The 12,136-nt window shown below is 38.0% G+C and overlaps 1 protein-coding gene across 1 annotated transcript in view; it reads left to right on the forward strand.

Annotated features, from left to right (window-relative positions):
* PIEZO2 (piezo type mechanosensitive ion channel component 2) overlaps positions 1-12,136 on the forward strand; it is a 307,830-nt gene that overhangs the window by 184,002 nt on the left and 111,692 nt on the right. Inside the window, exon 7 of the mRNA XM_063130557.1 lies at positions 2,311-2,524. Coding sequence (XP_062986627.1) covers positions 2,311-2,524 — 214 coding nt within the window. The remainder of the gene's footprint in view (positions 1-2,310; positions 2,525-12,136) is intronic.

Genomic DNA, 12,136 nt, shown 5'->3' on the forward strand with positions numbered 1-12,136 from the left:
AAGAAACTCAGTGCTGTAAGACACTGAGCGCCATCCCAAAGGTTGGGGAAATGCTCTCCCCCTCACCCACAATGCCCATGGACTCCCCACACACAGCTTTGTGCCCGTTTCCAGAGCTTGGGATGGTCCAAAAAAATGGGGACAAACCAGTCCCAGCTATCCCAGGAGAACTAAGGGCTCGTCCCCGGTTCGCCCCAGGATCAGCTGTGCATCATTTGGAACACAGGTATGACCTTGTGACCACCCCGGGATAAATGGCAGGTGTAGATTAGGCCAATGTCAGGAATAAACACGGAAATGCTGGTGCATAGGGACATTGGGGCCAAGGCTGGTACATATATCCCTGGCACACTATACACTTTATGCACTCTTACATTAAGGCTTAATGCCTAATTAGGGCTACTATTTTCCACAAATCATGGGAATGGTTATGTTTTTTAAGAACTGGATTGTGGGTTTTTTTTACAGATCAGTTGGTAACTCTTTAATTATGTTTTCATTCATTTCTTGCATAACATCCAATAGCCAAAGGTCTCTGGGAAATTTATAAAGATTATAACCCTAAAAATATTAAACTTGCTACATACAAAAATGTAACAATTTGAAACAATCAGCAATAGCAATAAAAATGGTAGATCCCAGGACCCATCAAATCCTTATCATATGCTTTCAAATGTTTGGGTGTAGAGGATTTAAGACCCACTGTTCAGACCTATGGGGTTGTAGGTCTTTAAAACAAAGAAAATCTTTAGTCTCAAAACAAAATTAGCAAAATTTATTCTCTGTATATTTGCTTTGGGGATGGGGAACAAAGACTACATAATATTTTCCCCATTTTTCTCCTTGACATGTCTACAGAAACGGCAACATAGGTACAGCAATTCATTAGGAAAAGATAACTAAAATTAGGGAATGACTCTGGTAATTAGGGATAGTTGGAACATACACATCATAATATTTCTTGGTTTTTTAAGGACATTGACATTGGTTCACTATTGTATTCTAGCCCCTTTTTCTTAGATAAGGAGCTTATTAGTTAAAATGGAATAGCCCTAGATAACAGCTTGATAAAACAAATAAAAAATTACATTATGTCTGAGATGTATTGCATGGAAAACTATATATTCTGTTAAAATTGCTCATGCAAATTAACCCAAAGCAGCCATAATTTGGGTGAAGAATATGAAGCTAGAGAAGGACAGGTGAAATTATTTCTGGTCTGTGCACTTTCACATTTGCACACTCATAAGTCTGTTTTGTCCTGTTTCACATTAACCGACATTTTTAAAACAACAATAACAACAACAACAACACACTTTTGTTTCTAAATACTTATTTTAAAACATATTTGTTCTCAAAATATGCATTTCTACATGTATTGTGATGCATTTTTGACCTGAGAACTATATCAGCACATTCAGAAAGTTTACCAGCTGGTGGATAAGTAAGTTCAAGTTCACACATTGGTCTAGGAGGTGCTGATTGGGTCAGTTTGTATCGGGATCCACCAAAATTGAATTTTGCAAGCGTTCCTACCTAAACATAAATTTCATTCCTGCTTTCATCCCCTTTTAAAATTAGTGGGTAACAGGTTTGCAAGTGGAGAAGGAGGCATGAATAAAGACACAGACACCAGAGATTGGGTTGAACTGGGGCCTCTTTATTTAAACAAGGGAATCCTGGATCTACATGTGAAAGTGCAGGAATCTGTTAGATCCTTTCTCAAGCAGCCTGCTGTTCTCATGCACTTCTGACTTTTTCTGGCCCCTGCCACCCAACCAAATTTGGAGGCAGAGTAGTAGCAAAGAAGTCACACTTTTGCCTTGTTTTGAAGCAAACTTGCATTCCTAGAAGCCCTGTGGAGTGCAATTTTGCTTTGAAATAAGCGATGTGCTTCCTGAATGCCTTTTTTTCCTTTAAGGAAACATGCAGGGGGTTTACTGCTGTAGTTTTGTGCTGCAGTGGCAGCAGTTTCACAAGCAGCAAGGGGGTGCAGGCCCCAGTGAGTTGTGGGGAGGGGAGAATTGGTTTCTGGATCCCTAGAAACCGCCAACACCTATTTTGTGTGTATCAGCATTTTCCACTGAGATCTTAGGAAAAAACTGAAAGGTGTGACTGGAATATACCTCAATATTTTACAAAGCTGTATATTATAAAGTAAACCGTCAATATATTTTTTTAAAAAAAAGCCTCAGGATATTTAAGATGAATTGTTAATTTGTAAACATCTTGTTTAGCTTTCCTATAGCACATATATAATGAGTACATGACATAATAATCACCCTCCATTCATTTTTTTTTTTTTTGTAGGAATGATGCTACCATCACTGACTTCAGCTGTGTATTTCTTTTTATTTTTGGGTTTGTGTACGTGGTGGTCCTGTTGTCGAGTATTTGATCAGCTGATATTCAGCTGTCTCTGTGTATTAATGGCTATATTCAGCGCAGGCCACTTAATTGGACTTTACCTGTACCAGTTACAGTTTTTTCAAGAAATTATTCCACCCGATGACTTTTATGCCAGGTAAGAAGTTTTCTTTGCATTATTATTATTATTATTATTATTATTATTATTATTATTATTATTATATTTATATCCCGCCTTTTTCCCAGTACTGGGACTCAAGGCGGTTTACAAGATTAAAACATGTACGATAAAAACATATAAATATAAATTACAAAAGTTAAAATAGAATTAAATCTACAGTGAAATTAAAAACATGTTAAAAAAATTAAAAACTGTAACAGTTTAAAAAGGGAGGGGGGGAATGCAATACATTAACACAGGTCCAGTATAGTTCCAAAAGCCTACTGATCCAAAAAAGTTTTTGCCTGCCTCCAAAACTGTAGCACAGAGGGAGCCAGCGTAGCCTCCCTGGGAAGGGAGGTATTTGGAGCTGTAACAAAAATGAGATTCTTGGGTTATAGAACAGATCAATAGATGACAAAAGTAGGATATGTTTAGAGAAGTATATGAAGTTGTATAGGAGAAATTATATTAGTTATATGTTGATTATTAGGGTAAAGATAAATATTATAAAGGAAAAATGAGCACAGATTATAGAAGATTAATCTTGGGGAAAAGAAGGATGTGAAACGTACCATTTCTATTGTCTAAGGAAATCGTAGAACTCCTGTATGATTGGTAACTTCTGGTCTGGTATGGGATTGGTTTATTCCAGAGGCCTGATTGGACAGTAGGGCTTGGGGGACAATTTGACAGTTGAAACAATCAAGTTTAATTTTATGTTTGTAGAAAACCTAGGAAAGTGAGGTGAGAGGTGCTTCCTATACACATGTCTATAGGAATGTCAGATCTATGCCAGAGAGGAAAGAAGAAAGAAATAACATGAGTGGAATTAGTTATAACTCGATAGAGTTTTTTTTTTTACTTTGTTTTGTTAATATAACTTTTTGTAAAGAAAAAATCTTATAAATGTATTACTATTATAAATAAAATTATATGGGTAGTCTTTCCAGTATGGGCTTGAAATATTCAATCCCCATGTAGCTGTTCTCCAAGCCAATAGATTTTACAGGGTGGTGTATTACTGCCTGCATTCATGTGAGACATATCGATAATCAAGTTACTCGAGTATAATTGGTGTGGGGCAACTGTGGAAAATATCTCAAATACTGATAAATCTAAAAGTAGACTCCTGTCTCTCTTACACATGGGTTTGCATGCAAAGGAAGTGTCAATGGGCACACTCTATTTTTGTTCTACTAATGTTAAATTCTTTCTTACTTCCTTTTGTTTTTACATGTTTATGTTTGTTGACGTTTCTTTGTCAAAAGTGCTGTTTCTGTATTGTGAGGGTTGTTAATTGCATTCTGAATAGCAATGTATTCCTCTATGAATTACAGAAGGTGTTTGAAGATTTAAGTTCTCTTCTGCCATCTACAGACCAGAGAATAGATACAGAGAAAAACTCGTATTTTTAAGCAGTTCATTGTTAAAGTCATTTTTATTTCACATACTTTAAAGAGCAAAAAATAGAGGATTTTTTAGGTGCACATTTTTCATTGATTGAGTGATTTATTCTAAAAGTAGTTCAGAGAGAGAGAGGAGGGGAGGTAGCAATTCTTTAACAGCAAAAAGTAATGTCCTTATTACTAGGCATTCACTAAGCATAAGTTTCTCCTTAAAACATTTTTGCAGGGCCCAAAAATTGTGTTAAAATTTACACATTTTAGTTAGGCTTCATTTTCTATGAAAATACAAATTATTCGGGAAAGGAGATTATCTCCCTCTTTTGATATTAACAATAGATATGGTGTCAAAGAATTTCTGATTGTTGAGTCCTTAACTGCTACTTTAATAACAAGGTAAATACAAAGGTAGTTCCCATGAACAGCCCATAAACCAATGCAATAAATACATGATACCATTGCATCCATACCCTCAGAATAAAAGGAAAACAAACATGATTTTGGGTATTAACGAGCAACAACTTCATTTAACTATAAAGCATCTGCAACAGGCAAATTGCCTAAAATAAATAGTTCCCTCAAGCAAGTTGTAGATTCCCCAAGAATGTTTTAGATTCTCCAGGAAAATATCACATTCTATGTCTAAGAGGTGTACACTATCATTCCTAAGCAATTGAGGCAAATGATGAAAAATCCCTGAAAGTACAGTTCCCTCCTGCTTTACATACTTGTTAATCTTTCTCCTGGCCCCACACATTTGCTTTGCATTACTGAAACATCAAGCCCTGCATTGCAATATGTCAGACCAAACTAGCTGAACCAGTTTAAATCGGTAGGCCAACGCTTCAGCCTGCTTGCAAGTGGACTTGCCTTTTCTTGTGCTCAAGTCATTCTCACCAAGATGGATAACCATCACCTCAAGTGGGTCAAGATTATGCAGCTGGCACAGGAGGACCAGTAAAAGCTTGTTCCAAAGCATGCAACACTTTTCATACCAGTGCCAAAGTCATTGCTGCCTTAAGTGATGGTGCCTTATAATGAAAGAGACACAGGAAGTCTAATATTTAAGATATAGCTAAATAATTTTCAGGGGAAATAGGGCTCCTCTTATTAGGCTTCTAAGGAACCTCCTTAGTTCCTCCATCTATCACCCTACAAAACCAAAAATCAGCTGTAAGATTACTAATACTGTTCAACAAGCTACCTTGAATGCCATAGTTTGGTAGAAAGAGCAGGTTATAAATCAAATCAAATAAACAAATCTTACTCCAGAAAGCCAAAGCCAAAAGATGTCCTGCAGTAGAGCTCTGTGCTGGCCTTACTTGCTTAAGTGTCATACAATAGTGTGTGAAATGACTAACTGGGATGAAAAAACTTCAGACTCAATTCTCCTGCATCCTAAAAGCCTCCAATTCTACTGCTATCCTGTGATAACTCCAAAATAACCCCCATCACCTAGCACACACTTCTTGAAAATTCACATCAATCCCAGTCCCACATTAGCATCTGAATGAATGTACAGCTCAGCCTTCAAGTGCCTCTCATCTCTCCAAAAAGAAACACCATTGAAAGATTCCCAAAATGTGGCCCAATTCAAAATTGCAGGTGGCATTTGAAACCTTTAGCACAATGCTTGAGTGGGCAGTGCGCCACAGGACATGGAAGTGCTCAGTATCGCAACGATTTCCTGTTTGCTGGCTCTGCTGAGTGTGCTCGGCCCATGGGACAATTTGGAACTCTTGCAAAAGACATGGGTGTCCCATTGGCACATGAAAAGTCAGAGGGCCATTGCCATTTTGTAGATCTATGGATTTAGGACTGAAAGAATCAGTGAGGCCTCCACTCATTGAGGTTCTCCAAATTCCACCATGAAGGTCAGTCCACCTTGGTGCCATTCCTGAATGCTGGCTTTTGTTGTTGTTGTTGTTCAAATGGAAAAGTGCGTATTTGATGCACTTTTTTTTCATTTGAAGTGTACATCCAAGGGTATATTTCCCCTTCATTGACTAAATGTTTGTGAACACAACTATAGGCTTGGGAATACATGCGCTCTGCCTAAAAAATGTAATTGCATTCAGAGGTGCAAACGGAGCAAGTTCTGATGTTTATCCTGAAATGAAATTCTTGTACAGCTCTAGTTGGACTTCTAGACTTCCAGTGGAGAATTTGATGGCTCATGGCTCATCACCTTTGCTTTTTAAGAAAGTTAACAAGCAGTTGCAGGAGCTGGTGAGACACTTAAAACTTTGCCTGTAAACTGGTAGCATGTTGTAGGGGTTTTCTAAGGAGGCTGTGGAATGTGATGAAGGCATTCAGGACTTCATTCCATTGGCTTCAGGTTTGTGCTTTCATGACAATGGACTTGGGACATTTTGGGGGAATCTTTCAACAGGTTGAGATGCTCTTGGAGACTGAGCTGGAAGTTCACTCTCATGCAGTTGGAAACCTGGGATTTGGGGGAGAGGGGGTGACGCACTCTGGGCACTAGAAAAAAAATCTATGGAGCAATCTTATTGGCAGTTGAACTGAAAACTTCCTGATGTTTTTTCAGGTGCTCCTTGCTTATCCAGTGTTTCTTATGTTACGAAATAGAGCAGGCTGCCAAGATGAAGAAATGGGGTTGGTCCATCAACATGACATTTAGCTAGAATTTAGTCTTCTTTTTTTTTACAAGCTGTGTAAATACATAGGATTTGTAAGTATACACAATTTATCTATTGTTTAGAGTGTGTATTTATGCCAAGAGCTCCACACATAGCAACCTCATGTTTGTTGTGAATAAGTATTAGAAAGGACTATGTTACCCTAAATCAGGGGTAGGCAAACTTTTTGGGCCCAAGGGTCAAATTGATGCTGGGAAAGCATGTTCCCCATTGCTGGCATGTAGCCCCAAATCTGATTACCCAGACCGTTTTCTCACGCACACTTGTGTACACCCACACACCCACTCTCTCTACAATTCAGTCAGATTTATTTTTTGATTGCATTTTTATACTGCCCAATAGCCGAAGCTCCCTGGGCGGTTCACAAAATGATAATGGACAGTATTGCGCTTGCTTTTTGTTTTGGTTCTGGTTGGTTTGTTTTCTTGCATTTTAATGTTATGACATAGCTGATTGGATTATAAGGGATTATATGTTTTTAAATTGCTTTAAATTGCTTAATTGCATATCGTCTGGAGAGCGTAGATTAATGGGGCAATTTAACAAACACAGTCAAAGTCCATTTTTAAATTATGTTTGCAATAATTTTCATTACTTTTGTAAACCTTTGGTTCTGTAGATGAGCAAGGAAGAAGTAAGATAATACATTTCTTCAGCTTTGTGGAGTTGCTGGAAACAGTTTCTTTAGAAATGAGCTCCCGGATTATAGAAATATTTACTATATCTCTAGTCTGCTGTATGGTAGAAATCTGTTGTGTTCTTAGTCGAGAAACTATAAGAAAATATCTTGAATAAATTCCACAGCCTAGAATGACATATGCCCTGGGCTATCTCTTGTTTGCAAAAGAAAAAGTAAAGACAAGAGATGATTGCAATAGAGAGGGTAAATGCTATCTTTTGTTAGCAAACACCTAAACATATGTTTCCAACTGTTTTCACCCAATCATTTAAAAACACACACACAAAAATCTTTGCTGCTATTAATCTCCCAGGCACTCCATTAATTTATGTGTAGAAATGCCGTTCATCATTTTTACTTTTCAGTTCCTTGGAAGTATAAGTGGCTTTGGGGTAAATTTTCAAGATGACTGCATTCTTACAATTAGTTCAAGGCTACGTTCTCAGTGTTAATGGAGAGGGGTGAACACCAGCCTGATGTCTACTGCCATTAAAAGATAGCAATGGTTAGCACAGGTGTGACAGCACCAGTACTTTACTTCATGGCTATTTGATCATTCCCTGAATTTCAGCATATGGTTTCTGCTATAGTACCCTCCCTGTACATTTGCAGGATTTTCAACAGTTCTGACGTCTATTTTAAATAGTAGAGTTTGAGTTTAATACAAATTGCTTAAGGCTGTAACCCAGCACCCACTTACCTGAGAGTAAGCCCCATTGAACCCAATGTTCTTAATTCTGAGTAGGCATGTATAGAATTGCCTTTTGAGTTCTTAGATCAGACTATATTTGCATAATTTATCTACCTTTGATGAACTTGCAGAGTTTGGCTTTCTGTGTTGTGGAATATTATTTTACTATTGACAGAACAGAAGCAGCACTGCCAACATAATGAGAAGCTAGTGGAAAATATGAAAGCAAGAGGGGTTGTCGGAAATTTGGAACTGATGCTGAAACATTTAAACTTGACTGATGGAAAGCAATCCTCTTTATGCTGTCAAACAATAATGAAAAGAAAGAAAAACAATATGCATTTAATTATCTGTGCACCTTGATGTCTTGTACGAGGAGCAACAGTTCTTAACTGGGATAATGAGTGAAATTTCTTTATACAAAAGATATTGAAAGATGTTGTCTTGTTCACTTATACAAATATACCATAATACTGATGTGGCTGTCAGACCCTGGCAATCATAGCCATAATTTGGGGGGGGGGGGAGGCTGTATATTCTTAAATTCTTTTTTCCCCTTTCTTTTTGGGGGGGGGGAAATTGTGATGAAGAATCATCACCTTGAACACTTGTAATAGAATTTGGGCCTTCCAGAGGGCCAACAGTGGAGATTTCTCCTATATTTCAAAATTCACTCTCTTGGTCAATAGTTATAGAGAAAAAAGAATCATAACTCTAGCTTTTACTTTTAAAATAGAAAGTTACCTGAAAACTGCAATCCTACAAAAGAGACTGAAAACATCCCTTATTGGCTAGCAAGATTATGATATCACCCAGTACCTATTTTTTAATCTGCAACTATTCAGTTGGGTATTCATTCTCTTTCTCCCTTTTTTCCACTCTGTACTGTCACGTGTCAGCCCCACACATCCTGTCAGGACCTTAAAGTCAACAAGTTGAAATCTTTTAGGTTGGCAGACGGTGGAGGCTCTTTTCCTCCAGCTACAGTTACAGAAGTGGACTTTCCCTGTGTCTTTCCTGTTTCATTATCAATCTATCATTTTTTGTAGATATACATACAAAAAGCCTTGCTTGACACTGCTTGCAGTCCTTATTTGAGTAGAAATGGGGGGTATGTTCTCTTTCCCCACCCTATTCCTAAGGCCCCTGGGTGATTATTCAAATTTGTATAGCATGATTAAGTGTCATAACTTTCTTGTAATGCAGAGAGCGAAATTAAAAGAAAATGCATGTAGTCTTAGGCCACAGCTAGACCTAAGGTTTATCCCTGGATCTTCCAGGGGTCAAACCTGTTCACCTAGGTGACACACAGGGGATCCAGTGCTCAGGCAGGGGCGAACCCTGGATGATCCCAGGATAAACCTTAGGTCTAGCTGTGGCCTTATACTAGCAAAGCTGGAGACCAGTGAGTGTGGAGTCAATAGAAGTCAAATTGAGTACTATTACCTAGAGTTTAGAGGACATTTTCTTCTTTCCTCTTAATTAAAACTTCAGTTTTGAAGACTTGTTGTGTTCAACAAGGACTATTTCAGAGTTAGAATAATTCTACACCATCTCAGCCCATTCATACAATATGTGGATCTGAAGTTGGCTCTGTTGACTGCTACCAGGATGCAAATGAGGGAAGGATCAGTTCAACCACTGGACCTGGTACTCTTACACAATACAGTCAAATATGAACCCCACAGAAGGACCTGATTCATATTGTGGTCGCTCTTGTATTTATGATATAATATCTGTACTGACATTGTATTTCTTAGTGTTCTAGAAACTTTTAAATGCACTTCCCCAAATGCTACCAGAAATACGGCTGTTTGAAACAGAATAAAATAATGCTCTGTGGTATTTGGCCACCTGCCCATAAAAAAAATACCACCCACATTCACAGGAGCTTCAGAGCTTGAACCTCTCTTACTTGTTTGTATTTTAATATACAAGTTAATAGCAAAACAGACAAACTCTGCCATGTCACATGTACTGATGTATCTTTTCTTTTAGAAATAAAATAGAGCTCCGGCTATTGGGTGGTATAGAAATGTAATAAATAAACAAATAAATGGCCATAGATCATAGACATTATCTATCTTTGCAATGTACAAAATGCATTGACCCAGTGAGAAATGTCTGCAGTTGAAGAGTTGGTTTGCTTGACTTTGTTGTGGTATGCAGCCTCGAAAACTGATGTCCTCTAGCTCCAGTTCTTTTGACTGTTATTACAGTTCTCCAGATCATTTTGATTCATGATTCTAAGATGTATCTCTTAATGCCAGAGAATACCTCCCGCTGGGCATGTTATTATTTCCCTATACACTCCATGCTGAAGTTCTCGCATGCTGAAGTTTATTGTATGAACCAACCTTTCATTTCATAGAGCAGAAATGTTGCTTAAAAATAATGCTTTTGCTACACTTCACGTATCTCAAAACAGCCTTTTAGACAGTCCCAAAAATTAAGGAAAAGTTTGGCAGCACTCTATCCATGTATAGAAGGGACATTAGAATCCAAGCCAATATTTTTATAATGCTACAGGTAGGAAAAAGGAAAGAATTTATTGCTAGGGTTTTATTGCTGGTATTTCACAAAATGGATGAATATTCTGGAATCTATGAAAGAAGAGTAATCCTTTACAGAAATTTGCTTCATTTGCATAGGTGAATACATAATTACTTAGCCCAATATCCCCCCCAACTCTGTGTTCCTGTTTATGCAAAACATATGGTTTACAAATTGATCCCTTGGCCCCAAGGAACTATTAGCCGATATATTGTTTAGTGTAAACTGGATGCTTCAAAGAAAGTAGAAGAGGCATAGTTCCTCCTCATAGATGAGTTTATCCTTCTACCCCACTATTACCCAGTATTCTGTGTGCATATTTTAATTTTGCCATATAGTTTCTATTGTGGCCATAAAATACACTAACATGCTAAGCATAGTTTATTTATTTTGTTTTACAATATTTGTTTAAGCGCTTTTCAATCATAATAGTTCTCAAAGCGGCTCATAATTGAATCAGATTTATTGGCAGTAGATATTGCCCTCGTTCTGAAATACCAGGAACCTTTCTGGAAAACCAGGAGCTGTTGAGGGTATAGAACAATGGAATCCAGTAGCTGTGGCTCTGCTTCCCTGAAAGACATTGGTCATGGAGGTGGTGGTGGCAGCAGTAAAGAGAGGTGTGAGGGAACAGATGTTCTGCAGAGTCCTCTCTGGTTTACCAGGTTTTCCTTCTGCTGATCCTGCTGTTCTAAATGGCTGTTAGAGGTACTGGGGTGGCAGTAATGTGCAAAGCCTGTTTCCAGTCTCCTGATGGTGTTGCTGCCTCATCAGGCCTGCAGCAAGTAGCCATAGAGAACAATCCCTCACCCACCCACAATAGGCTGCCAAACTTTGCAGCACGATGTTTGCTGTTGGTGCAGGGGTGGGCTTCCTCAACAGCACTTTTAATACCACTGGCACTTGTGTTGCTAATGATGGAAAGGTCAGCAGGCTAATGGCTTCCTTTCCTGCTATGAATACCAATCAGCTTGTGTGAAGCTTGGCATGTGATTCATAGAAGACACCTAAGGTGCAGTTCTTGACAGCGCTCTGGCAGTTCAGACACGAAAGCAAATGGCTCCTAATTGGCCTAGGAGTATATGCTTAAACTAGATCTCCTGCAGTGATGGTCCGTAAAACACATTGTTAAGTCATCATAAGCAAGGAGAGGTTTTTTCTTCTTCTTCTTCTGGGCAATGTTGAGAACTTCTAATAATCCCCTGTGTTTCTCCCTTTAAATCCTTCCCCTGCATGTCCAAGTTAATTTTATTTATTTATTTATTTATTTCTAAAGCAGAAACTGCTGTTTATCTTTGCTATTTAGTGTGTTCCTTTGACTTTTAAGTTTGACCCAGAATTTCTGCTTCATGATGCAACAAGCGTTTTGATGGCTTTATGCATGGCTTTATGCTATTTATCATGAGAGAACTTGTCATTCTAATCTTCTAATCTTCAGTATAATATTATCAAAATCTTGACTTGATTGTTAAAGGCAGACATCCAATTTTATTATGTTGTGGCACTTCCTCCATCCAAAAATGTACCTTTTTCGCTTACAAAGCACTTGTCCTTTACCAATACCCACAATGTATCAAGGTCATAAGTTATCTTAAGCAAGTGCTAAGGAGAGAAAAT

This window comes from Elgaria multicarinata, chromosome 7 (genome assembly GCF_023053635.1).
Source record: "Elgaria multicarinata webbii isolate HBS135686 ecotype San Diego chromosome 7, rElgMul1.1.pri, whole genome shotgun sequence".
In the NCBI taxonomy this organism is placed as follows: domain Eukaryota; kingdom Metazoa; phylum Chordata; class Lepidosauria; order Squamata; family Anguidae; genus Elgaria; species Elgaria multicarinata.